This window comes from Heloderma suspectum, chromosome 2 (assembly GCF_057233095.1).
Source record: "Heloderma suspectum isolate Gila_16-S chromosome 2, 16-S_ref, whole genome shotgun sequence".
In the NCBI taxonomy this organism is placed as follows: Eukaryota; Metazoa; Chordata; class Lepidosauria; order Squamata; family Helodermatidae; genus Heloderma; species Heloderma suspectum.
The window spans coordinates 369,540,841-369,568,235 of record NC_139459.1 but is presented as its reverse complement, the minus strand read 5'-3'; the positions used below and the strand labels follow the sequence as shown (position 1 = coordinate 369,568,235).

At 47.0% G+C, this 27,395-nt stretch overlaps 2 protein-coding genes across 4 annotated transcripts in view; both read right to left on the bottom strand.

The window, feature by feature from the left end:
• LOC146356008 (uncharacterized) overlaps positions 1 to 26,157 on the bottom strand; it is a 34,958-nt gene extending 8,801 nt beyond the window's left edge. The window contains exons 1-6 of the mRNA XM_084829995.1: positions 25,578 to 26,157; positions 17,235 to 17,239; positions 16,234 to 17,198; positions 14,465 to 14,571; positions 2,933 to 3,742; positions 404 to 512 (exon numbers count right to left, since the gene is read on the bottom strand). Coding sequence (XP_084686121.1) covers positions 404 to 512; positions 2,933 to 3,742; positions 14,465 to 14,571; positions 16,234 to 17,198; positions 17,235 to 17,239; positions 25,578 to 26,132 — 2,551 coding nt within the window. The 5' untranslated portion in view covers positions 26,133 to 26,157. The remainder of the gene's footprint in view (positions 1 to 403; positions 513 to 2,932; positions 3,743 to 14,464; positions 14,572 to 16,233; positions 17,199 to 17,234; positions 17,240 to 25,577) is intronic.
• On the bottom strand, positions 17,441 to 22,038 carry LOC146356009 (uncharacterized). Of its 3 annotated transcripts, none has more exons than XM_084831787.1 (4): positions 21,941 to 22,038; positions 19,508 to 20,348; positions 18,350 to 18,472; positions 17,441 to 17,535 (listed from the first exon to the last, which is right to left on the bottom strand). In XM_084831787.1, the coding sequence occupies exons 2-4, from the start codon at positions 20,303 to 20,305 to the stop codon at positions 17,521 to 17,523; spliced, it is 936 nt and encodes a 311-aa protein (XP_084687913.1). In that variant the 5' UTR covers positions 20,306 to 20,348; positions 21,941 to 22,038; the 3' UTR covers positions 17,441 to 17,520. The 3 variants fall into 3 exon arrangements, with proteins under 3 accessions (XP_084687913.1, XP_084687914.1, XP_084687912.1); XM_084831788.1 differs by having other exon boundaries at positions 17,441 to 17,532; XM_084831786.1 differs by lacking the exon at positions 17,441 to 17,535 and having other exon boundaries at positions 17,542 to 18,472.
• Positions 26,158 to 27,395: the final 1,238 nt, after the last annotated feature.

Sequence of the window (27,395 nt, the reverse complement as noted above, 5' to 3'; positions counted from 1 at the left end):
TTTTGGAAAATTTGGAGGGAATATAGGAAAGGGTGATTGAAGGCATACTAGAAAGAAACTGTGCAGTGGACTGGAAAGAAAAAAGTGTAATTATGTCTGCGTGCGTGATTTAGTTCTTACCATTCCTAACGTACTGCCACTGTATCTGCGGCTGGACACAGGGGATGTACTGTTTCCTAATTAATAAAAATCAACGCATCCAAGACATGACAGATAGTTTACCTCCTCGATGCTGTAGAATGCGGAACAGAGTTGTGAATTAACATGTTCCAGAGAACAAATTTGCACCGTTGGTTAAGATATATGCCAAGACCTATCCATGGCAAACTTGATTTGGGGTGTCAGAGCACCCAATTATTAAAAAAAGAGGGGAGGGATCATGACAAAACAATGAATGACTTACCCAGCGAGGTGACATCTCTGTCAGCCTCTTGTTTTATCTCCCTGAAGCAGGGCCTCTTCAAGGCTTCTGGTCGGGCCTGCTCCACCTCTGGGGAAGTGTGTACTGCCTCCTGGAACAGCATATGAAACAGCAAGGGGAGGGTCTCAGTTCAAATGGCAAGGAGCAGGAGGAGTATTTATTTATTAGAAGTATTCCCAGGGGCAGTTTACAAAAAGAACAGAAGAAATAAAATGTCAATGCAAAACAAAAAACAAGGACCCCCAAACAAGTGAAAAGCCACAAAAGTAGAAAAAGAGCACACACAAAAATCAGAAGGATTAAAATTGCACCTAAAAAGCTCAGGAAAATAAAGACTTCTGCTTGGTGCATAAAGGACAATAAGGTAGGCGCCAGAAGGACCCCTCCAGGAAGAGCATTGGTGGACCCTTGGTCAGATCCAGCAGGACTCTGCTTAGGTTCTTAACAGGGGTGCCATCACTGAGAAGGCCCTCCCTTTGGTAGCCACCCGCCTCACCTCTGATGGCAGGGCACCCACAGGAAGCCTCCAATTTACAGAGCAATCCTATGGTCCCTGGGAGAATATATCGGATTTTCCCTCCTGAGGCAATAGGATCTATGGAGTGCAGAATCACTTTCAGCCAAAGGGCTGAATTCCATTTCAGAGATGCTTTCGAAGGCTGCATTCCGGGAGGGGCGAAGGTGAAAAAGACAGAGCCAAAATACCAAACATACCAGCATCTTTTAGCTTAAAGCTCGTACTGCCAGGCAGTAACTAAGCTTCAGGAGAGGCATTTCACGCTTTTAGAATGGGAAAGAAACAGCACAAAAGTCGGGAAACCAACAAAGGATTGGTGGTTCCTCAGAAAGGGGTGGGGGTTTGAACACTTGAAAGCGCCATACAAATGTTAAGTATCATTGAGTAATATGGTACAGTGTGACCCCCCTTCCTTTTATTTCAAAGCAAATGAAGGCATGGCATTAGTCACAAGTTTAAACAAGCAGGCTTAACTATGCTGCTTTTATTTGGGAGAAAAATTAGCTGTGGAGCCCTGATCCAGGTAGAGGTGTGTGTGTGTGTGTGTGTGTGTGTGTGTGTGAGAGAGAGAGAGAGAGATTATATATATATAATCTGCCCCTTCCAGTGCCTATCCACCACTCAGAGAGGCTCTCAGACCAATTTAAATTTCCACAATACAATATATCACAAACCACACATTCGGGGGGGGGGGGGGGGACTACGACCAAAATACTGCACTCGTGTCCTGCTTGTGGGTTCCCAGTCAACAGCTGGTCAGCCACTGTGTGAACAAAATGCTGGACTAGATGGACCCTTGGTCTGATCCAGCAGGGCTCTTCTTATGCTCTTAAATAAGGAAGAGCTACTAGTCCTCATGGCTATATGCTCCTGTCAGTATCAGGGGCAGTATGTCTGTGTACACCACTTGCTGGGGAATGTGGGTGGGAGGGTGCTGTGCTCATGCCCTTGCTTGTCGGTTTCCCGTGGGCACCTGACTGGTCACTGTGTGAACAGAATGCTGGATTAGATGGACCCTTGGTCTGATCCAGCAGGGCTCTTATGTTCTTATGTACTGAGGTGATTTAAATACAGAGGAAGAGACCATGGAGAAAAGAACCTTGAAAGCCATTCCCATCCTGGTGGCCTCCAGCTGTGTTAATAGAGCTTTGGCTATTGGGCGGTATAGAAATGAAATAAATAAAATAAATAATAAATAAATATCATCCTCAGGCAGCTGCTTGGCTGGGGATGATAGGCAATGGACTCCAACACAGCTGGAGGCCACCAGGTTGGGGAAGGCCACTGTTTAAACAACAACAAAGACTTTGCAGGCAAAAGCTTGCCAGAATAGAAATGTCTTCAACACGGTTGAAAGACATCCAGAGGGGGAGGGCACCAGCCTTTCACAGGGCGAAGTGTTCCACAGTGTTGGTGCGGCCACATAGAAGGCCCTGTCTCTCATCACTGTCAACCGTGCCTCCATCCTAGGTGTGGCACAGAGATGGGCCTCTCCTTCTGACTGGGGTCCCTGTCTTGGCTTTTGGCTGAAAGTCACCCCTACCTGGCTGCTATTTGTGCCAGAAGGTGTCATTTGTATAATAAGAATAATAAAAAGTCAGCCAGGAGGGAGCAATTTGCAACAGAAAACCGGCACTGTGTCCTAATCAGGAACACATTCTGGACTGGGTCCCCATGGCTGCTTTAACCCCTCTGAAATAAAAGCAGCCAGGTTACGCATGCTTGTATGAGCACATGACTAATGGCACATGGACTTTGGCCCTTGAACAAATGGCTTTTTCAGTGTCAAGGCGGCTTACATGATCCTCCTCTCCATTTTATCCTCAGAACAACCTTCGAGGTAAGCCTGGCTGAGAGTCAGTGACTGGCCCAAAGTCACCCAGTGAGCTTCATAGCTGAGCGGGGACTAGAACCCAGGTCACTCAACTCCCAGCTCAACACTCTAACCACTATGCCATGCTGGCTGTCACTGGAACCATATCCAATTCTCTCACCTGTCCTTCATGTTTCTTGCCCTCTCCCTGCCTCAGCAGGAAATCCTCCGTCAGGGCCACCACTTGGGCGCAGGTCTCTGGGCGACATTCCCTGACCCAGCTCTGCATCTCCGGGGGCAGGACGGCCAAGAACTGTTCCAAGATCACCAGCTCCAGCATCTGCTCCTTGCTGTGCTTCTCTGGCTTCAGCCACTGATGACAAAGTTCCCGGAGCTGGCTGCAAACCTCTCGGGGCCCCTTGGCCTCCTGGTAGCCAAACTGCCTGAAGCGTTGACGCTGGATGTCAAGGCCGACACCCTCCTCTAGGATCTCTTCCTTCACTTTCCCACAGTCCTCCTTGTTTTTGGTCAAGCGGTTGTTTGCCAGCTGTTGGGCTTCTTTGCTGGAGCCTGGCAAGAACCGGGCCAGCTTGTCTCTCCTCAGACGTGGCCTGGTGTCCGCTGCTCCCTCAGAAGAGGCCAGGGCAGACTGAGCCTCCTCCCTTAACGCCAGTGTTACTTGATGGGGGTTTCTCCCTTCTGAGTGGGAAGACTCCATCGCTTTCAGGAAGTCCTGCAGCTGGGCTTCCCAGGGCTGCGGCAGCCCCTTCTGTGGCTCCCGTTTTACATGGTCCAACATGTTTCTTTCCCAGAATCCCTTAACGCTCTCGGCCTGGACAGCAGTGTGGCCTTTTCCTGCCTCTTCCTCCACGTCAGCCAGATCGGGCTCTTCCACTTTCATTCTCTGTTTCAGCACAGCCTCCAGGGACAGGTTCGAGGCCGACGCATCTCCTTGCCCAGCCGCCATTTTCCTTTCCAAGCTGACGGTGAGCTAAACTGGAGCCCCTGCAGCCAGCTGAGTGAAAAATCTTTCTCCGCCTTGTTGCAAAATGCCAAAAATGTTTCTAGGTGGACATATGATTTGTGGGTAAAGTGTGAAATTCTTGACAAGAGAGAGGTGCTTCTTCCTGGGGTGGGGGGAGAAAAGAGTAACCCTCACAAACCATTTTTAAAAATGTATTATTACATATATATCCTGCTGTTTTTCCTCTTGCAAGGATCCCAAGGCAGCTTGCACAGTCCTCCTCCTCTCCATTTTATCCTCACAACAACCCTGTGAAGTAGGCTGAGTGTCAGTGACTAGCCCAAAGGCACCCAGTGAGCTTCATGGCCAAGTGGGGACTTGAACCTGGGTATCCCAAGCCCCAGTCCAACAGGCTAACTGCTACACCACACTGGCTCTCTGATAAATCTTAAGAGATTAGAGATGGTCAGATTCCCCAGAGCAGGGCTGAGAGCCATCTGTCATAGCACCTGTCCACCACTACTACCTGTCCATTTGTCCTTTAACCAACCTGTTGAATCATTGCTGAATGTGAGTCAGCTGTGTGATGCAGCTGCAAAAAAGGTTAATGTGATTTTAGGCTGCATTATTAGAATCATAGTTTCCAAGTCATGGGGAAAGAATAGTTCCATGTCATTCTACACCTATCAGACCTCATCTGGAATAGTGTAACCAGTTCTGGGTGCCATGCTTTAAGAAGAATTTATTTATTTTATTTTGAATGTTTTTTTGGCTGCCTTTAAGGGCAAAACTCAAAGTAACGTAGACAAACTGGACTAACATTAAGTCCTGTTCACTTCAGTGGGTGGAAGTGGGCCTAACACTGGATGCGACCCTGAAGTCCCACTGAACTACGTCTGAGTAGACATGGATAGGATTGCACTGTTAACATAGGAGTAAGTCCCGTTGCAGTCAGTGGGACTGATTCCCAAGTAGACATCTTTAAGACTGGGCTGCAGGCGGATCTGCTTTGTTGGGAGGGGCTGCAGCTCAGTGATGGACCACCTAATTTGCATGCAGAATGTCCTAGGTTCGATCCCCGGCATCTCCAGATAGGGCTGGAAAAAAATCCTGCCTGAAACCCTGGAGAGCTGCTGCCAGTCAGTGTTGACAATATTGGGCTAAATGGGCCGATAGTCAGACTTGGTATAAGGCAGCTCCTATGTTCCTGTGTTAGCCAGCTTCTTTGTCTAGACACGTCTGTATTCACCTTCAAATGCTGCTAAGGATCTAAAGCACAAATGAATGCAGGATTCCCCACCCCAGATCAATTCCAGGAGCACAGGAAGCTGCCATATTAGAAAAGGTCAACCTTATTTGTCCATCTAGCCCAGTTATGACTGCACTGACTGACAGCATCTCTCCAGGGTTTCGGGCAGGGAGGCAGGGGGGGGGAGGGGGGTCTTTCCTGTCCCTTCCTACCCAAGATCTTTTAAGGCTGGAGATGCCAGTAGATGCAGCTAAGGCTTTCTGTGTTCAAAGCATGGGTGCTACTGCCTATCTACAGCCACTCCCTTAATATTTTTTCATTTATAATTTTTAAATTAATAAATAAGAGGACAAAATGCACATTTTAAAAAAAGATACTAAGATTTTAAAAATAAATATAAGAACTGGAAATCATTTTTTGAAAACAACAGTCATGACCACCTATTTATTGACTGATTCTATATTGTACTTGTTTTGCATGGCTTCGTATTCGTTTTTATCTTGTAGGCCACCTTGAGAGGCTTCTCTCTTTAAAGGTGGCCCCCAAATCATTTAAAATCGAGAAATATAGACAATGAAAATGTAATGATATGCTAAAGACATTTTTATTTAAACAAGCTTTTCCCGAATGACCAACCATGGTTTAATTGGTGTAACTTGATTTTAAATGTTGTTATTCTTTTGTATTTTGATTCCCCCCTACCGCCCCTTTCCTGTTCATCACTTGGAAATCTTTTTTAGGTGTAGCGTAGTTTATATATTAAATAAATAAATAAATAAATACTATAAGTATGTAATTACTATGCAGTATATAGTAAATACCCCTTCATGGATCATTGCCTTGTTGTGGCGAAGGGGCTTGCGTAACTCAGTGAAGCCATAAGCTATGCCGTGCAGGGCCACCCAAGACGGACAGGTCATGGCAGAGAGTTCTGACAAAATGTGGTCCACTGGAGAAGGAAATGGCAACCCACTCCAGTATTCTTGCCAAGAAAACCCCATGGAAAGTATCACAAGGCTAAAAGATATGATGCCGGAAGATGAGCCCCTCAGGTCGGAAGGTGTCCAATATGCTACTGGGGAAGAGCAGAGGGTATTTCCAAGTAGCGCCAGAAAGAGTGAAGCGGCTGGGCCAAACCCGAAAGGACACTCAGCTGTGGATGTGTCTGGCGGTGAAAAGAAAATCCGATGCTGTAAAGAACAATATTGTTTAGGAACCTGGAATGTCAGATCAATGAATCAATGTAAGCTGGAGGTGATCAAACATGAGATGGCAAGATTGAACATCGACATCTTGGGAATCAGCGAACTAAAATGGACAGGCATGGGCGAATTTAATTCAGGTGACCATCATATCTACTATTGTGGGCAAGAATCCCTTAGAAGAAATGGAGTAGCACTCATAGTCAACAAAAGGTTGGGAAAAGCAGTACTGGGGTACAATCTTAAAAATGATAGAATGATCTCAGTACGAATCCAAGGCAAACCATTCAACATCACAGTAATTCAAGTCTATGCCCCAACCACTGAGGCCGAAGAAGCTGAGGTTGATCGGTTCTATGAAGACCTACAACACCTTCTAGAACTAACACCAAAAAAAGATGTCCTCTTCATCATAGGGGATTGGAATGCTAACGTAGGAAGTCAAGAAATCACCGGGATAACAGGCAGGCATGGCCTTGGTATACAAAATGAAGCAGGACAAAAGCTAATAGAGTTTTGCCAAGAGAACATGCTGATCATAGCAAACACTCTTTTCCAACAGCACAAGAGGCGACTCTACACATGGACGTCACCAGATGGTCAATATCGAAATCAGATTGATTATGTCCTTTGCAGCCAAAGATGGAGAAGCTCCATACAGTCAGTAAAAACAAGACCTGGAGCTGACTGTGGCTCAGATCATGAGCTGCTTCTTGCAAAATTTCGGCTTAAATTGAAGAACGTAGGGAAAACCACTAAACCATTCAGGTATGACCTAAATCATATCCCTGATGAATATACAGTGGAGGTGAGGAATAGATTTCAGGGATTAGACCTGATAGACAGAGTGCCTGAGGAACTATGGACGGAGGTCCGTAACATTGTTCAGGAGGCAGCAACGAAATCCATCCCAAAGAAAAAGAAATGCAAGAAAGCAAAGTGGCTGTCTGAGGAGGCTTTACAAGTAGCTCACGAAAGAAGGGAAGCGAAAAGCAAGGGAGAAAGGGGAAGATATACCCAACTGAATGCAGAGTTCCAGAGAATAGCAAGGAGAGACAAGAAGGCCTTCTTAAATGAACAATGCAAAGAAATCGAGGAAAACAACAGAATGGGAAAGACTAGAGATCTCTTCAAGAAAATTGGAGATCTCAAGGGAACGTTTTGTGCAAAGATGGGCATGATAAAGGACAAAGAAGGCAGGGACCTAACAGAAGCAGATGGGATTAAGAAGAGGTGGCAAGAATACACAGAAGAACTATACAGGAAAGATCTGAATGTCCCTGATAGCCATGATAGTGCGGTCACTGAACTTGAGCCGGACATCCTAGAGAGTGAAGTCAAGTGGGCCTTAGGAAGCATTAGTAACAACAAAGCTAGCGGAGATGACAGTATTCCAGCCGAGCTATTTAAAATCCTAAAAGATGATGCTGTTAAAGTGCTGCATTCAATATGCCAACAAATCTGGAACACTCAACAGTGGCCACAAGACTGGAAAAGGTCAGTTTACATTCCAATTCCAAAGAAGGGCAACGCCAAAGAGTGTTCAAACGGCTTCAGCAGTATGCGAACCGAGAACTACCGGAAGTACAAGCTGAGTTTCGAAGAGGCAGAGGAACTAGAGATCAAATCGCCAACATTCGCTGCATCATGGAGAAAGCAAGAGAATTCCAGAAAAACGTCTATTTCTGCTTCATTGACTACGCTAAAGCCTTTGATTGTGTGGATCACAACAAACTGTGGCAAATTCTTAAAGTGATGGGAGTACCAGACCACCTTACCTGTCTCCTGAGAAACCTGTACGAGGGTCAAGAAGCAACAGTAAGAACCAGACATGGAACAACCGATTGGTTCAAAATTGGGAAAGGAGTACAACAAGGCTGCATATTGTCACCCTGCTTATTTAACTTATATGCAGAGTACATCATGAGAAATGCCGGGTTGGATGAATCAGAGGTCGGAATTAAGATTGCTGGGAGAATTATCAACAACCTCCGATATGCAGACGATACCACCCTAATGGCAGAAAGCGAAGAGGATCTCAAGAGCCTCTTGTTGAGGGTGAAAGAGGAGAGTGCAAAAGCTGGTTTGAAACTCAACATTAAAAAAACTAAGATCATGTCATCTGGCCCTATCACTTCCTGGCATATAGAAGGGGAAGAAATGGAAGCAGTGACAGATTTTACTTTCTTGGGCTCCAAGATCACCGCAGACGGTGACTGTAGCCATGAAATTAAAAGACGCTTGCTCCTTGGGAGGAAAGCTATGGCCAACCTAGACAGCATAGTAAGAAGCGGAGACATCACCTTGCCGACAAAGGTCCGTCTAATCAAAGCTATGGTTTTCCCAGTAGTAATGTATGGCTGTGAGAGCTGGACTATAAGGAAGGCTGAGCGCCGAAGAATTGATGCTTTCGAACTGTGGTGCTGGAGAAGACTCTTACGAGTCCCCTGGACTGCAAGGAGGTCAAATCAGTCCATCCAAAAGGAAATCAACCCTGAGTGCTCATTGGAAGGACAGATAATGAAGCTGAAGCTCCAATATTTTGGCCACCTAATGCGAAGAGAAAACTCCCTGGAAAAGACCCTGATGCTGGGAAAGACTGAAGGCAAAAGGAGAAGGGGACGGCAGAGGATGAGATGGCTAGATAGCATCACGGATGCAATGAATATGAACTTGAGCACGCTCCGGGAGAGAGCGCAGGACAGGAAGGCCTGGCGTGCTATGGTCCATGGGGTCACGAAGAGTCGGACACGACTGAACGACTGAACAACAACAACATATAGTAAATAAGTATTCCACTAAGGTATATGGTCAAATGGAAGACTCTGGTAAGAAAAATTAAAAAGTAGGAATCATTGGTCGTGCTGGCTGAGGATCATGGGTGTTGTAGTTCAACACATCTGGAGGGCACCCGGTTGGGGAAGGCTGATATACAAGGCTATCCCCGTTTCTTCCTCTAATAAGTACATATTTACATGGAGGCTGCACTGAGGAACGCACTAGTCCTCAAGAAATTGCAGGAAAAAAGATACCAGATCTCAAGACAACAGGTCCGCGCATTTCTATTAACTCACCTGATCGCTCCAACAAGGCTTTTCCCTGCCCTTTTTCTTTAATTTAGCCTTGACCGCGCCGGAGAAATTCAAACTCCTCTTGGATTTCCCACAGTAGAAGAAAAAGGAAATGACCATAGAGATTTTAAAAAAATTATAGAGGGCAGAGAGGGGGCAAATTGAAGTGATGCATCTCATTTGTCCGGAAAATGAATTCCGGGTTCACATTGCAGAAGCCATTTTTTAATCTCGGGGTGGAAGAGAGAGATGCCCATAGAGATCCATGGAGAAATTCAGAATTTTACCCTTAGCTGTGTGGTACCGGAGTTTCCAGCCAGAAACAAACGGTAGCAGCAAAGAGCGGACTTTGTTCTCTTTCTAATTTGTGTGTGTGTGTGTGTAAAATTAAAATATTTTCCTTTTAACGTTTAAAAATTAACCCTGCCGATGCAAATTCCAATGTCAATCAATCCATTATCCTTATATTGATGTTAAATTCAATCAATCCATTATCCTTATATTGCAGGCTAGGGGCTGCAATATGGTCCGTTGTTAATATTGTAGGTTGGGGGTCAGGCTGAGGTCCAGATAGAGTGGTTTACAACAACAACAACCCTGCAATGTAGTCCAGCCATTATATCCCCTATTGTAAACTAGGGGTCGGGCTGAGGCTGCAACAACCTGGCAATGTAGTCCAGTACTGTTGTCCCTACATTTCAGATTGAGGGTTATGTGGAGACTGAGAGTGCAGCATACAACAACTGAATCAGAGGGAAGCTGGAAAACTAGAGACAACAACCCTGTAGTGCAATCCAGTGCTATTTTCCTTTTGTTTTAGGTTCAGGGATGGGGGTGGGGGTTGAGGCTGGTTTGGACTTCCAGCCAAAATCTCCCATCCAAAACATTCCTTTCAGGTTGCAACAAATATCATATCATAATGATATCATTATCATAGTCATATTATTATTATTACTGTTACTATTATCATCATCATTCCCTGCCTTTTCCCCAATACTGGGACTCAGTATTATCATATCATTATCATATCATCATATCATTCTAGGAATGTAATTTTGATTTAACAAGGCACACCTTGGTTTAAACAGAGATTGATGCTTTTTGCTGCTGACACACCACCAAATTTCAGCAGCAAAATTATTTATTTATTTATTTATTTATTTGTTGCATTTGCAAGGAACCCAATTCACCGGTGTAATAGCAGAGGTAACGGTGGGGGCTGCAAAAAAGGCCAGCAGGGGCCACTTGTGATCCTGGGGCCATGTGTTGCCCACTCTAGATCTACTTAAATTGCCCCCCTGAACACCCTCTCCCAGACCAAATCTAGCATTCAGCTGTATGCAGAAGCCTTGTGCTGCTTCTCAGCTATGTCGCTCCATTTATGGGATAATCTCAAAGCCGACATTGTTATCTTTTTGACACTAGGCAAAGGCCTTTCTTTTCTCCCAGACATTTCAGAGACTTAGGACGCAATCTCATGCATGTTTAGACAGAAAAAAGTTCTACAACTGGCTGGCTGGGGCATGCTGGGAGTTGTAGAACTTTTTTCTGTCTGAACACGCATAGGATTGCACCCTTAGTTTTTAGATTTTCACGGATATTCTCGTGTATCTTTATACTGATCTATTCCTGTACTGTTTGTCATGTTGTACAGTACCTTCTTCTCATTATTTGCATTGCGTTTCATCCTTTTAACTATTTGTATTGTGTTTTATACTCTGAATTGTTTGCAATGAACCCAGATAAAACTTGTTATTTGGCAAATTAAAAATATAACAAATAATATGTCCAGTGAGCTGGGATGATGGGAGTTGTAGTCTAACACCATCTGGAAGGCTACAGGATCCCCACTCTAGCATCTTGGAAATCAGATGTTGGGGAACATAAGCGGGAGGATGTTGTTGCATTCCTGCCCTGCTTGTGGGCTTCCCAGAGACGTATTGGTTGGCCACTGGAAGAACCAGGATGCTGAACTAAAAGGGGCCTTTGGTTTGATCCAGGAGCACCCTTCTGCTGTTTTATTTATTATTACATTTACATCCTGCCTTTTTTCCACTTGCAAGAAACCCAAGGCAGCTTATGTGGTCCTCCTCCTCTCCTGCTGTTATCCTCACAGCAACCCAGTAATGTAGGTTAGGCTGAGAGTCAGTGACAGGCCCAAAGTCCCCCAGTGAGTTTCATGGCCGAAGGGGGACTCGAATTCAGAACTCCCGAATCCCAGTCCGGCACTCCAACCACTACGCCACGCTGGCTCCTCTTATGTTCTTAATAGCAGAAACTCCTGCCTTTGTTGCTACCTTTTTTGTGTTTGGCCTGGGTGGGGAAATACCACTGCCCAGTCACATCACAACTGGGGTAAAACTCTGACTTTCCTCATTGATTTCTACGATTCAGCTCCCACTTTCAACGCAGGGAACGGGGGAAAGATGAGGAGTGAAAAGAACATTTAACCCACTAATTCAGCCCACATATCACTCTTCACTTTTTCTGTCTCTGCGATATAGTCACCCAAGAGCCGGAACTTCCGGTATGACATTGACAACTACTATTGGCCCATAGAGATAGATCGGTTCAAATCGCGCACGTCCATTCGGTTTCCGGGTTGATTTGAGACCGCCATTGATTTTGCAACATGAAGGGCGCATTCCAACGCCTGTTTAGAGAGAAAAAGAGCCTACAAATCCCAGCATTCCCCAGCCACATTGTGTGGGGAATGCTGCGCCGGAAGGGTGGTAAAAGCTCAACCTGTCTGCCTTAAAGTGAATGAAGCCTTCCAGATTCAGCCAAGTGCTGGCTTGGGGCAGGTGGGCAATTTAAATACTTTAATCGCATAGCACTTTCAAGAGTTCAAAGCGCTTCTTGTGCATAACCCTTAAGTACCACAACTGGGGGAGGCTGACTGGGAATTATGGGAGTTGTAGCCAGTGGAGACTGGGGGCTCCAGTAACAGAGGGCAGTGAATCAGCTCTGAGTTTCAGTCAGAACTCTAAAGGAGCCATCCAAGGTGCTGACCAGGGGTGCACAACCCATGCCCCTCCAGATGTTGCTGGACTACAACTCCCTTCATCCCTGACCACTGCCTTTCTGGCTGGGGTGGGTGGGAGTTAGTCCAACATTTGAAGGGCCACAGTTTCCCCCTCCCTGCAATTGACCCAATGGAATACATATTTAAGATTTGTCTTCTTCCCTCCCCATCCCCTTTTCCTTATGTGTTGCGTCTTTTCAGATTGTAAGCTTGCAGGCAGTGGCTGTCTTGTTTTACCAATTGCATGTAAGTTTCTTCGGGAGCCTTTTTGGCCGAGGAGCAGCATAAAAATACTGCAAGTAAATAAATATTTAGAATAAGAAGTGGGTCTCTGCAACAAAATGTTGCAGTGTGGAGCGCTCCCTGTTCAGAATCCTAGCCATGCCATTCCACTCCAACTCCCACCCTACCCTATTTTCTGTTCTCTCCTCCCCCTCACCTAATCCAGCATTCTCTAGTTACAGAGCATGTTCGGCCCTTACTGGGCTGTGTTAGGGGTTCTTCCTCCTTGGGCTTTTTCTCCTGAAACTTTTTTTTCTACCTTTCCAAACCTTGGCATAATGCTGTTTTGCCTCCATCAGCATCCACTCACCTCCTGAACATTGGAAATGGAGGGAATTATTACCCATTCACCCAAACAGTCAGCACCCTTTTCCAACATGAAGACTTACAAAGCTGCCATACATTGCACTGGACCAGCAGTTAGTCTAGGTCAGTACCATCCTCTCTGACTGGCAGGAGGTTTCCAGGGGACTCCTCTGTCCCAGCACTGCTCCCTGACATCCTTTTAACTGCAGAGGTGGGGTCAGGCTCAAGCCTGGGGCTTTCTACAAGCAAACGGTTGTATAGCGCATTAGCCTAACTTAAATCCCACTCATTTCAATGGGTCTCCTCTAAGTAGGACTAACAGAGACAACCCAAAGTGTGTGCTGTACCTCAGAGGTTCTACATTACACTACTGCTCAGAAGCAAATATAAACCTATGGGGTAAAATCCAACATAAGTCCTATTTGGAGTAGACCCATTGGAATAAATGGGACTTAAGTTAGTCTCAACTTACTTAAGCCCCATTCAATTTAATGGGTCGATTCTAAGCAGGACTTACGCTGAATTTACACATGAAGCCCATCGATCCTGCTTGTGGGCTTCCCATGGGCAGCTGGTTGGCCACCGTGTGAACAGAATGCTGGACTAGATGGACCCTTGGTCTGATCCAACAGGGCTCTTCTTAAGTTCTAACCCATAGATCAGGTGGCCAAAAATGAGAAAAATCCAGGGACCAAATCCAGCCATTCTGGGGTACCAAATCTGACCCTCTAGAGTTCTCCAGGTGGCCCCATCCCCTCCTCACCAATCACAAATTGTTGGTTTTCCTGGCTTCTGTGTAGGTTTTTCCAGCCATGGCCCCAGACATAGGTATACCCTCTTTTGCTGTTTTCCACTGAACCTGTAGTTTGGAACATTCTTCTGCAATATGTATATGGGAAAAGACAGGGAGTACAGCCACCAGGATTTCTGACAATGGACGGGGCTCTGCATGTGCAGCATCCTTGGAAACAGCGTACTGGGAAGATACTGCAATCGATGAACCCCCCCAAGTGCAGCGTTGTCAGTGGCTATGATTTTTGTACGACCATCAACAAGACTTGCTGGCTCACAACACAGCCAGTAAGAGGTATTTTCCCTCCATTCCATTCAATATTACGGCAGAGTTGGGACTAAACTGAGAAGCCAAAAAACCCTTTCTAGATCAACATTCCGAGTGATCAGTTGTTCGTGTAGGGATTGGCTCCTTGAAACCCCACACAGCTCCACACAGGTTAAAATAAAGAACTCTGTTTTATTGCAGCAGGCCAGCTAAACAGCACAAGCTTGCAGCGCAGCTGCTTACGGTGCAATCCTGTGAGGTTGAGACAGAAAAAAGTCTGACAACTCCCAGCATTCCCCAGCCAGCTATGCTGGCTGGGGAATGCTGGGAGTTGTCAGACTTTTTTTTCTGTCTAAACATGCACAGGACTGCACCCTTACAGAGTTTATAGTTCCAATAAAACAGTCCTCAAGCAAGAGCAATAGAGTTCAGGCGAACGTTCCAAAGCAAAGAATAAAAGACAAGAGTTTTAGGTCCAGTGATATTTATCCCAGCTCAAGATCCGAAAGGCACAGGATTCAAGGCAGAGGAGAGTTCAGGATCAGTTCAGGCACGGATGTCTCCGAAGTCCCGACGATGTTGTTCCCACAAAGGCTCTTTGGCTTCTGCACCGACTTTGATATTGCCGTGGGGCTCTCGGTGCTCGTCAGCCCACCTATCCCTGCAGGAAGGGCTCGCCTGCGGGTGCAAATTCTGCCTCATGGGGTGTCTCTGCTCAGGCCTCGTTTGTTGATGTCGTCACCCCTTTAGACCCCCCCTGACCTCTCTCCTCGGCTGGGTCGGCGGCCTGCTCGGTTCCTGCAGAACGACTCTCAGATTGCTGCAAATCTGGGGTCTCTCTCAAGGCCATCTCTGGTTGGGGCTGATAATGGAACGCTGGTGGAAACGAGCTCCCAGCTCCCTGACTTTCCACCCCTTGAGCGTGTTCTAAACGACCCTGCCCCATCTCTGAATCCGAGTCTTGGTCTGAAGCCACACGGCTCAAGTACGAAATGTTCCACGTTCAAGTTAGAGCCAATATGAATGGCTGATCAGGCAAAAATGTGAACAGAACATCATTGGCATGATATCTTTGAAGGATGGAATTCTAAGGGTGGTCTTACTTTATCTGGGCAAATGCATCCTATAATATGGCTTATCGCTGCCATGCTTTTGCTGCGATTATTATTATTATTACATTTATATCCCACCTTCCTTCCGTCATGGAACTCAAGGTGGCTACATGTGGTTCCCAGGTGGGCTCCCCTCCAAGTACTGACCAGACCCAGACCTGCTTAGCTTCAGCAAGGTGGCGGCCCCGTGTGCCTTCAGACCACGACCTGGGACCATTAATTGTATTATGGTTGCACTGCAAAATACAAAAAACATATATAGACATCTATGTAATCTTTCCTGAACTGAAAGGAATTGCACACAGTTGAATGAGGAGCGAATGTGTTTTTGTGATACCATAAGTGTAATGTTGAGATCTTAATGATATAGGGCGGGATACAAATATTTTAAATTAAAAAAAATACAACTTTGGTATCATTGAGGGGAGTATGATACGTAAAATCATATAATGGCTTTATTGGGCGAAATGTTTCCAGAGGTCTGAAGGAAGGTTACTGGAAGAAACGTGTAATAGAGGCCAAAGGAAGGGGGGGGGGGGCTGTGTGTTTGTATGTGTAGAACTGACTGGGGAACGTGAACAACAAAATGCATGCAATTAGCTAAGTTTGGGAACAAATGCTGAACAAAGGGACTTCCAAGATAAGCCCAAAGCCTGAGGCGAAAGTGGTATCATTCAGGAACCTTGCTAGCAGGTGAAGTGGTGGTCGAGGCTTCTAGGCGAAAGGTGATGCCTTTTAGCATCAGAGTTTCCAGAAAAAAAACCCCAATCACAACCAGGACACATAGTCAACTGGTGTGTTTTTCTACATTGTGCAAAAGCTTGGGAGAAAAGGTATTTGAGATACACCACAATCCACAGAATTCGGAGGAGGAAGGCATGGACAGCAGAGGAGCCGTTGCATTCCGAAACTGAACGAGGCCCTTGGGCTGAAAGAGATCTGGCCCCCTTGGTTTTGGAGGCTTTCCATATAAGCGGGACTGGTGATCACAAAGGGCCTCAGCAAACTTGGAACACCTACGTGCTCACTACTGCGTGCACACAGGTGCTCCTTTTCCACACATCCCGCTCAGTGTGTGGATGGCAGTGCCAGCATGCAACCTGAGGGATGCGTGGGGCCCCCGTCCCTCACCCCCGCTCCACACAGCCGTTGTACATGCGGAAGCCCCACGATGAAAGCCGCTATTCCGACTGCTTTTTTTTAGCAAATGCTTTCTCTGTGGAGCGTCTGATGCTTATTATAATTGGAGAGGTCATTAAAGCCCCTGTCGCACATGGAGCATTTGTAGGGCTTCTCTCCTGTGCGGGTCTGCTGGTGCACGATGAAGCTGGAGGCATCGCCGAAGCTTTTCCCACAGTCAGTGTAAGCGTGGGGCTTCTTGCCTGTGTGGATCCTCTTGTGCCGGACGAGAGCCGACGTACCATTGAAGCTCTTTCCGCAGGCGGCGCACGTGTGGGGCTTCTCCCCTGTGTGGGTCCTCTTGTGCACAGTGAAGCTCGAGGTGTCGCTGAAGCTTTTCCCGCAGTCGGCACAGATGTAGGGCTTCTCGCCCGTGTGGATTCTCTGGTGTCTAATAAGGTGCGACCGGTCGCTGAAGCTTTTCCCACAGTTGGGGCAGGCATAGGGCTTCTCACCCGTGTGGGTCCTCTGGTGGATGGCCAGGACATTGTTCCTGCAAAAGCTCTTCCCGCAGTCTGCACAGGTGTACGGCTTCTCCCCCGTGTGGGTCCTTCTGTGCAGGACCAGGTGCGAGCTGCGGTTGAAGCTTTTCCCGCAGTCCGGGCAAGCGTAGGGCTTCTCCCCTGTGTGGATCCTCTCGTGGCTCACAAGCTGTGACTGCTGGCGGAAGCTCTTCCCACAGTCAGGGCAGGCGTAGGGCTTCTCGCCCGTGTGGGTCCTCTGGTGGATGGCCAGGATGTTGCTCCTGCAAAAGCTCTTCCCACAGTCCGCACAGGTGTACGGCTTCTCCCCTGTGTGGGTCCTTCTGTGCAGGACCAGGTGCGAGGTACGGTTGAAGCTTTTCCCGCAGTCCGGGCACTCATAGGGCTTCTCCCCTGTGTGGATCCTCTCATGTCTCACAAGTTGTGACTGCTGGCGGAAGCCCTTTCCACAGTCGGAGCACTTATGCTGCTTCTCTCCTGTGTGGATTCTCTGGTGGCTAATGAGGACCGACCTGCTGTTAAAGCTTTTCCCGCAATCCAGGCACTTGCACTGTTTCTTTTTCATGCGGGGTCTTTTCACAAAGACTTTTCTGCATTCGATGCCTGTTTTATCTTGCCTGCCCTTGAGGACCCTCAGCTTCTCGACTTCCTCATATCGGCCCTGACAGTTAATGAATTTCCCCCTTTCCTTCTCTGCGAAGTTTCCCTGCTGGCTCTCAGAAGCTACTTCTTGATTCAGGCAGCGGGAAACATTCCGTTCAGCTTTTCTGGGCCACATCCCAGACAGTTCACGTTCTCCAGATATTTCGGGCTGATTTTGATCCTCTTTGCATGATTTCATATCACCGCCTGCTGATGCAAGGGGAAAGTACTAATTAGGTTAGACGTGTGGGACCCACAACAAAATCTTGCAGTGTAGATGCTCATGTTCAGGGTTCCAGCCAACCATATTACAGTGGCCACTCCTTGAAAAATGGTGAAGATCACTGATCTAAAGACAAAGAAAGCAAGCTTCTCGCTACGGAATATTGCTTTTACCCATATACAGATTCATGCAAATGTAAATTGACTGATCAATTAAAACTCATTGGATTCATCTATCAGCTAAGATTTCTTGAAGCGGGAGGAAGCCCTGCCCCTAATCTGAATAATTCCCTGGTCAAGCAGAAAGAAAACCTTGACACAGGTTGCAGCTTGGGAGGCATGACAGAGAAAGACAGCAGCAATAAGTTTCTAGTCCTCAGAAAGGTTTACTAGCTCATGCATAACTACGTTAGTCAGTTCTGATCCTAAAGAAAGAAAGAGCTAGCTGCTGGAATGTTCCTTTGCCTGGTCACCAGAGACAATTCTCATAGAATCATTGAATAGTAGGGTTGGAAGGGGCCCATAAGACCATCGAATCCAACTCCCTGCTCAATGCAGGAATCCAAGTCAGAGCATCATTCTGACTCACCCACGGTGATCGAGCAAGGGCACTATTAACAACCCTGGAGAAAGGGGGGGACATTGTTGCTTGCACACACATTCTAATGAGTGATGTTACCGAAATTTGTAATTACCTGGTTCAGGAATACAAATGTATTTCATGCATATGCAAGCAGTCCCAATATCTCTATCGGATGCTCTGAATATCCGTCAAGTCTCTGCACAAGGAATCCTTACCTACCAAGGTGGCATCTCCATCAGTCTCCTGTTTGATCTCCTTGACGATCGCCCTCTGCCACCCATCCAATGGAACCCTCTTCGCCTTTGCTAAGATAAGCACTTCCTCCATCAATGTTCTCGGAACCTGAAATTGCAGCAAGGATGCCATTTAGTGGACAAGGGTGGCTGTGCAGAGGGAGGGATGGTACAAGTAATGCAAATGTATTTTGAAGGAAAAAATAGCTGAGTGGGAGGGGGGACACTTAACCCTCCCCCACCTGCCAATTTTCACTTGGAAATCTACCCCTACGTATACCAGCAACCCTTTAAAAAATATCTTCAGCTGCGAATCTTCCCTAGATGTTGGGAGGGGGAGGAGCAAGGAAAATAAGCCGCTGGGAAAAGAGATAAACAATTGACAGAGAAATGCAGCCAGCGACTCTTAAGAACAGCAGAAAAGCCCTGCTGGTACAGACCAAAGTTTCATCCAGTACAACAACCTGTCTCCAACTGTGGCCAGCCATATGCCTCCAAAAATAGCACAAGCAGGCCAAGAAGGCAATGGCACTTCTCTGTAATTTGTCCCCCACTGGAGATGCAAGGGACTGAACCTGGAACCTTCTGCATGCAAAGCAGGTGCACTGACACCGATGTACATGTCCTCCTTACCCACAGCTATATTCCATTCCATTCCTCCCTCTAAGAGCAAATGTAGGTGGTGAGTGCCAACTGAAATGGAAGCAAAACATGACGGCTGAGAAACGAGAGGGAGGCATCAGCATGCTCGGGGGGAACCCTGAAATTTGCGGAAGTATGAAAAAAATATATTTGTAAAACCTCAAACACAATCCTAAAGGGACAGCCCCTTCCCCAAAACAGTCTAATGAGGACTGAGCATGCTCAGCAGCTAAGGAATGTTGAGTGCCAGTTGGAAAAGAAAAACATGGAAACTAGGGTTGGTGGTGAGGAACGGAATGGAGAATTATGGAGGAAGACACAGCTGGCTGGCACTCTGAATAGGAGCGCTCCTGCTAGGAAGTGCAGATACACTGCAACATTTTGTTACAGGTCTCACTTGTTTCTGTAACTCCTGAATTATCTGCACCTTTGGTTTCCTGCCCTGATACTCATGAAATGCTCACCCCATCTCCATCTCTCTAGCAGATTCCAAGTCTCTCACCTGCATTTCCTGTTTCTCACTCGCTCGCTGCCTCACCAAAAAATCCTCTGCCAGGGCCACCGCTTGGGAACAGGTCTCTGGCCCACCTTCCCTGACCCGGCTCTGGATCTCCGAGGGCAGGACAGCCAGGAACTGCTCCAGGACCACCAGCTCCAGGATCTGCTCCTTTGTTCGCTTCTCCGGCTTCAGCCACCGAAGGCAAAGTTCCCGGAGTCGGCTACAAGCTTCTTGGGGGCCCCTGGCAAACTGGTAGCGGTACTCCCTGAAGCGCTGGCACTGCACATCAGTGGCAACAGTCTCCTCTTCTTCCGCCTCCTCCAGGGTCTCTTCCTTCACTACCCCACCATCTGCTTCATCTTTGGCCGAGAAACCGGTGTCCCCCTGGCAGGCTTGTCTGCTAAGGCTTGTCAGTAATTGGAGCCTCTCCAGAGACAGCTGGCTGGGATCTGCAGCTGTCTCAGTGTGGGACAGAAAATCCTTGCTACTCTCAACAGGCATGGCCCCCAGCGTTTGTGGGGCACTCTGTCCTGAGTGGGTGGGCTCCAGCCTCTTCAAGAACTCCTGCCACTGGCTTTCCCAGCACTGCTGCAATCCTTCACTGGCTTCCTGCTTAACTCGCGGCAGTACCGTTCTTTCCCAGAATCCTCTGGTGCTCCCAGCCCAGATGAGATCAGAACCGTTTTCTGCTCCTTTCCCTGGTTTGTAACTGGCTGGGTCCTCTTCTGCTGCTTTCATCCCTTCTGGTACAGGCTTCAATTCAACACCTGGAGCTAAATCATCTCTTTCCTCCATTTCCATTCTCTCCCATCACAGAGCGCAACCTAAGCGACTGTTCCTGCCACTGGAAGGAGTCGCGGGGTGGTGGTGGTGGTAGAGAGAGATTCAACATCAGTAGAAGGAAGCTGTGGGTCTGCCGCTTTTCATTCTCCCCTCTACCAGTGCCAGAATACATTCCCTCCCGTGACTTTTACCTTTCCATCCCCACTGTCCTCAGCCATGCAAAAGTTTCAGCCCATTCCCTTTGCTACCCTTCATACTGGGAACTATCTCCCAGGGCATCTCTCTCTGTCTTCCTTCGAATCCCTCCTCAAAAGCTGCCCTAACCCCTAAGTCTCCCCCCCTCCCCGCCAACATATCCCACTGTAACTAAGTCTAGTAACTGAAATCATTTGCATCATCTTGCCCTGATTACCCCTGCCTCCATCTCCCTTCTCATCCTCTGCTGTTTCCCCTGTGTCAAATTGCAGATTGTAAGGTCTTTGGGGCAGGGTTCTGGCCCTTTATATTCTGTAAAGCACCACTTAGGTGGAATAACAACAACGCCAGCTATCTTGGTTAATATTTATAATTTTAATTTATTTACAAACCTTGTTCACCAATACATTCATACGTTCATCACTTCCACTTATTTGCATCATCAGTAATGTTATCATCAAAGCTATATAACTTATAGAAAGTGACAACAATAAAAAGGGAAACAAACAATAATATTAATCATAGCTTTGTATCTACTTGGCTTACAACTCCCATCAGCCCTAGCCAGCACAGACAATGGTGAGGGATGATGGTAGTTGTAGACCAAAACATCTGGACGGCGACCAGTTGCCCATCCCTATCGTAACCATTGACACCACCCTGGCTCTAAAAAGCACCTTCCCGAACCTAGCATCCTCCAGATGTGTTGACTACAACTCCCACCAACCCCATCCAGATGGGTGGCTGGTGATGATGGGGGTAGTGGTCTGACACATCTGGAGGGGGCCAGCTTGGGGGTGTCAGGAAGGCTGCTCTAAAGCAAAACAGAATAGATGACATTTCAGGATGTTGATGTGGCAGGATGCACCTTGGAGACTTTTATCATCTTTATCAGAGATCCCTGCAGAGACTTTTACAAATACTGACCCCTGAAGGCAGCCATTCATGGCCTAAACTACGTATTTATTCAACATCTTGAGACTTCCTCTCTTTATTCCAATGGGCATTTTGGATGCCCTGATCTAAAGCAAAGCCTAAATATATATAACCAAAAAACAAGCATGTATGTTCCCTTCCATCTCCCTCCCCTTCTTCTGCCGTCTCCCCCAAACAGCAACCCCTTTTAGGTGGGTCATCTGGAGCATCTCTTGGCACAGACAACGTCCTCCTTTCCTTTCCATTTCCAGTCCCGTTGTTGAAACAGGCTGGATTTTATGGGTGAAATCCAATGTAAGTCCTACTTAAGAGTAGACCCACTGAACTGAATGAGCCTCAAGTTAGGCTTCACGACTTTCATTGGGTCTACTCTTAAGTAGGACTTATGCTGGATTCTACCCTATGTGTCTCCCCTCCCTCAGCTATCTCTCACTTTCTTGCCTGTTTTATTTTTCCACCCCTCGTTCTACTAGTTCTCCACGTGAACACACACATCTATCATCATCAACAACAACAACTCACCAGGTCCATCTTGGAAGTCTTGCAAAGGAACTTTGTTCGGACATCGCTCCCTGGGAAAGTGAGACGCCATTTCTCCCCGCGCCCCGCCCCCCAAGCTTAAGCGGAAGAGGAAACCACGCCCCCTTCCCTCCTCGTCCCCGTCCAGGACTCTCTAGGAACTAGGACTCGATCAGTTTAACCGTTGGGCCGCCAAACAGAAAGGAGATCCCACGTTACTACCCCAACTTGCTTCCGTTGGCCAGATGTTTTTGACTACAAACCCCACGATTCTGATAATTGGCTGTGCTGCCTGGGGTGATGGGAATTGAAGTCCAAAACAGCTGGAGAGCAGCAAGTTACATTAGCAGGTCTGCTGGGCTGGAGGCTGCTTTTACTCAGTTTCTGTTGCGTGTTTTTAATTGTGTTTCACGTATTTGTTTTATTATTGTTTTTATCAAGTTTTATTAGTTATTGTAAGCTTCCTTGTGTGCCATTTTTGGTAGAAAATCCAGGTACACGTCAAACATCTCTTTTCCAGGAAGCCTTCCTTGGTTGACCAGTCTCGGTTTTATTGGCACTGGTTTTTTTAAAGTATAACTTTAATGTCATGCTACATTATTTTAATCTTTTGTTCATTTTATCTCTTGTTCACAGCTCTGGAATCTGTTTATATGTGGAGCAGTATACAAATGTTGTAAATAAACAAACAAACAAAGCCATAGGCACTGGCTATATATTTACCAGTGACAGTTGTTATTTTGGGAGAGCTTTTCCTGATGATACAATTCCCTCTAGTTCATGTTCTTCATCATCCTGTTGTAAACATAAGGTTTTTTTTATCATATGTAGTACTATGTTAGGTTGCAAGTCTTTGCACGTTTAGACAGAAAAAAGTCCTTCAACCCAAAATAGTTCTCGCATGGCCGGCTGGGGAATGCTGGGAGTTGCAGGGCTTTTTTGTCTAAACCTGCATAGGATTGTGCCCTAAGGGTGCTTCCAGACAAGGCTTTTATCATGCCATAGTGCATTCACAGAATTTTATAGAGGGTCCAGACATCATCTTCCACTCGTAAGTAACCCTCCAATGTTTGCACCACATCTTCCATCTTTTTTCTTTCCACAAAAAAACCCACTGAGGAAAAGATGGAATAACTGCAGCATGTATTCTGACTGGTAGTGCTGGGAACCCTGTCTGGAAGCACCCCTCTTCCGTGTGACACAGCCCTTCAGATATTTGAAGGCAGCTCTCATGTCCCCCCCTCAATCTTCCCCTCTCAAGGCTACACATACCTAGCTCTTTCAATCATTCCTCAGAGGACTGGGTTTCCTGCCTCTCCACCATCCTGGTCACATTCCTCCCGACACCCTCGTGTTTCTCAGCGTCCTTCTTACATTGTGGTGTGCAGAACTGAGCCCGATACGCCAAACGCAGCTGAATGCAGAACAGAGTGGCATAACTACTTCTCCCGTGACCTGGACCCAATGCTTCTGTTAATGCAGCCAAAAATGGCATTTTCATTTAGTAACATGTCTGATTTAAAAACCAACCACCTTTAAATGGGTTCCTGTATCGCAGGCTTTGGGGGCGTTAAACGTGAGTCCTGGTTCTGAACAGTAGTCTATTGAAGACTACTGCTCTAACCTTAAGGTGAGCCTTCTCCAACCCAGCTCCCCCCAGATGTGTTTGGACTACAATTCTCATCATCCCCACCCAGCATGGCCAATGGCTGGCTGATTATGGGACTTGTATGCCAACACATCTGAAGGGTGCTGGGCTGGGCAAGCCTAGACTGGAGCGCTGGACTTTGAGAAAAGAGGCCATGGTTCAGACCTCAAGTGACTTTCAGAAAGTCACCAACTCTCAGCTAACCAACCTCACAGGGTTGTTGTGGGGACAAAAATGAAGGGGACCGTGTGTGCCACTAGGAATAATGTTTGGAGGAAGAGTGAGATAATGTTATCAACATTGTGAATGAAATAAGGCTGCCTTATTCCTGCTTCCCAGGAATAACATCCAGCCAAGGAGAGACCAACCTGGCCCATCCATTGGCCAGAGCAGCTGAAAGGAGCTCGCTTCCCCCTCCCTGCCAGAAAGAAACATCAGCTACAACTTGCCTGCTGCTTTGGGACTGCAGAAGGAAGGGGAAAGAACGCTCTGCCCACCTCCATCTGCCAAAGGAAACAGAACCTCATTCAAGCAGGAACACCAGCAAGGGAAGTTCAGCCTGGCCCAAAGTGCATTTCAGTGCCAGCTTAGAGCTCACCATCTTGTTCTGGCCTTGAAAAACAGATCTCCCTCCTCTTCCTTCTCCCTCCATTCCCCGTTCCCTGGCGTGTCTTGCCTTTTTAGTTTGTAAGCCGGATGGCAAGCCTTCTTCCCTTTTTTATTGATGGGAGTCACTTCGGGAGACCGTCGTTGTCTGAAAAGCGGCAGAAAATATATATATATATATATATATATATATATATTTTATTTGTGTGTGTGTGTGTGTGTGTGCATATATATATATATATATATATAATAAATATATAAATAAACTTAGGTTTCCCAGATTCTCAACACCTATGTCCTCCCCATTATCAAGGTTCTCATGTGCATGAGGAGATCCGGCTTCTGAATGAAGCTCTTTCCACCACGGCCAGATGCAGCTCCTAGCCTGTGTCAATCTCTTGTTTTGCACTAGCAAACAGCCCTTTGTTTGTTACAGCAAGGCCTTTATGCAAAGTTACACAAACATCAGGGCTGGACGCATTCTGCCCACCCCATCTGAGTGAAGGCATGCCTGCTGGCACCCCTAGGCACGTTCCGTGCCATGGAGCTCCCTTATATCCATTTCCGGAGAGGGGGAAGGAGAAGCCATATAACTTTGTCTCTCAGCCTACCAATCTCCCTTGGCTTCAGACAGTATGGACTGCAAAGTTAGTTGCTGGTTAGGGAAGTCTGCCACCTAGTGACTAAAGATATTACTGCTAGGCTTAAACTACACAGACACATTAAAATTAAAATTAATGAGTTTAAAAAACAAAATAACCCCAAGGTGCACAACCCTAGATTTCCCTTAGTATGCATGCCTAGGTTCACGTGTCTAGATTTCACGGTCATAGTGCTGTGGCATGGACAGACAGACACCCTCTTTTGTTATTATAAATTATAGAAAAGAAGTAAGGGAGAATCTGTGTATATATGCTATGTTGCTGGTCTGTGCTCTGACAGAACAGCAACACAACATAGACACAATGCCCAAATTCTCCCTCACTTTTTATTTGGTACTAGCTGCAGAAGTCTGCTCCCTGAGAATCTCAGATTTCATTTTTTTAAAATGATCAAATTTCTAGCCCTTATGGATGCAAAGATAAGTTTGAAAGCATGTGAGCCATGCTTGCCAAAATCTCAGAAGCCAGAAGTGGTGCTGAATAGGACTCTCTGGGGTCAGAGGGGTGGGGGCTTAAGTGGAAAAAATAGAATAAATTATGCAAAGGGAAACCATATGCATAAGTTATACAGGCTGCAGAATGCCACTTAATGCTGATACAGATTTTTTTTTTAATAACACGGAGTACATGCGGTCCAACAAAAGCTTCTGTCTTATTCAGTGCGCTAGTATAATTATTCTTGTGCGTGGGTTCTTTCGTGTTTCATACAATCCGAAAGGTGAGCAAAATGTTTGCCACAATGTGAGCACCGATGTGCTTTCTCCCCAGTGTGGGTTCTCTTATGTTCGTTAAGGCTTGATCCCGCGCTGAAGCTCCGCCCGCACTCCAGGCATTTATACGGCTTTTCTCCCGTGTGTCTTCTCTGATGAGTGACAAGGTCCGTCCTCCGGCTGAACTCTTTCCCGCAGACGGAGCACTTGTACGGCTTCTCTCCCGTGTGGATCCGCTCATGGTTAATCAGCTGTGACCGCTGGCAAAAGCTCTTGCTGCAGATGGTGCATTTGTACGGTTTCTCTCCCGTGTGGATCCTCTCATGTTTCATGCAGGTCGAGCTCTGGCTGAAGCTTTTCCCGCAGTGTGAACACCGGTAGGGTTTCTCCCCGGTGTGGGTCCGCTTGTGGGTGTTCAGGTTCGACCGGTCGCTGAAGCTCCTCCCGCACTCCAAGCAGGCGTACGGCTTCTCTCCTGTGTGGACCCTCTCGTGCGCGATCAGGTGGGGCTGCCGACTGAAGCTTTTCCCACAGTCCGGGCATTTGTACGGCTTCTCGCCTGTGTGCATTTTTTTATGGGCAATCAAGCGGGATTTATAACTGAAGCTCCGGCCGCAGTCCAAGCATTCGTACGGCTTCTCCCCGGTGTGCGTCCGCTCGTGGACAACCAGCTCAGCTCGCCACCGAAAGGCTTTCCCACAGTCGATGCACGTCTTCTCCCTCCCACCCTTGGCAACCGTCTGCTGGGCGAGTCGGTCATCAAGCGGTTTGCAGAGCTGTCGGCAATGCACGGAGGCATCCTCTTCTTGGTCCGGGGAGCCACTTCCCTGCCGGCTCGCAGAGGCATCTCCCGGCTCGGAAGAGTGAGAAACGTTTGGCTCGGTGCTTCCTGACACCATCCAATATGGCCGCAATTCTCCAGAATTTTCTGGCTGGCTTGCTTCCTCCTCTCCACACCTCCCACTGCCTGTTTGGATGAGGAGAAAATCCAAAAGGTGAGCGATTTGATGCTCCAGGGAGAAAAGGGAGCTTCAGAACAGGTTAAGAACGTTAAGAAGAGCCATGCTGGGTCAGACCAAAGGGCTCTCGAGTCCAGCATTCTGTTTAGACAGTGGCCAACCAGATGCCTGTGGGAAGCCCACAAGTAGGATCAAACCAGATGTGACATCTGTCAGAAAGCTTGCCCTTGAGAAGTTGATTCTTCGTAAACAAATAGCCGGTGTGGGCATCGCAAATCAGAGCCATGGCTTTTCCCCCTTGTCCACGCTGCAGTCCTGGTCAGAATCATCCCCCCGCTTGACATTACACACGCTATTCACAATGGGAGGAAAGCTCCCAATGGAGTAAAGCCCCCATGCCATGGTCCCAATGCAGCTTAGCCCTCCTCAATACTGTTGTTGTTGTTATTTTTATTAAGCCACTGTTTGAGAAGGTTTCCTAAAAGATGGGATAAGATTTTATATATTTTTTTATTATACAAGAGGGACCTGCAATAAAATGTTGCAGTGTACTCTCACCTCCTAACAGGAGTGCTCCTGCTTATGGAGCCAGCCAGCCACACCCTCCTCCAGCAGGCCATTCCATCTCTCCCCCCACCCCCATTTCCTGTTTTTGTTTTCCAGTGGACCATTCTGTTGCGACAAACAGATCATGCTCAGACTTCATCAGACAGGTTCTTTGGATTTGTTGCCCATTTAGGTGTTTTGTTTTTAGATATTTTGTACATCTGTTTCTCCCACCGAGCATGCTGATACCTCCCACTTGCTTGACAAGCCCCGGGGGGGGGGGGGGTGTTCCATTTCTGTCGGCACTTGCCACCTAAGTTTGCTATT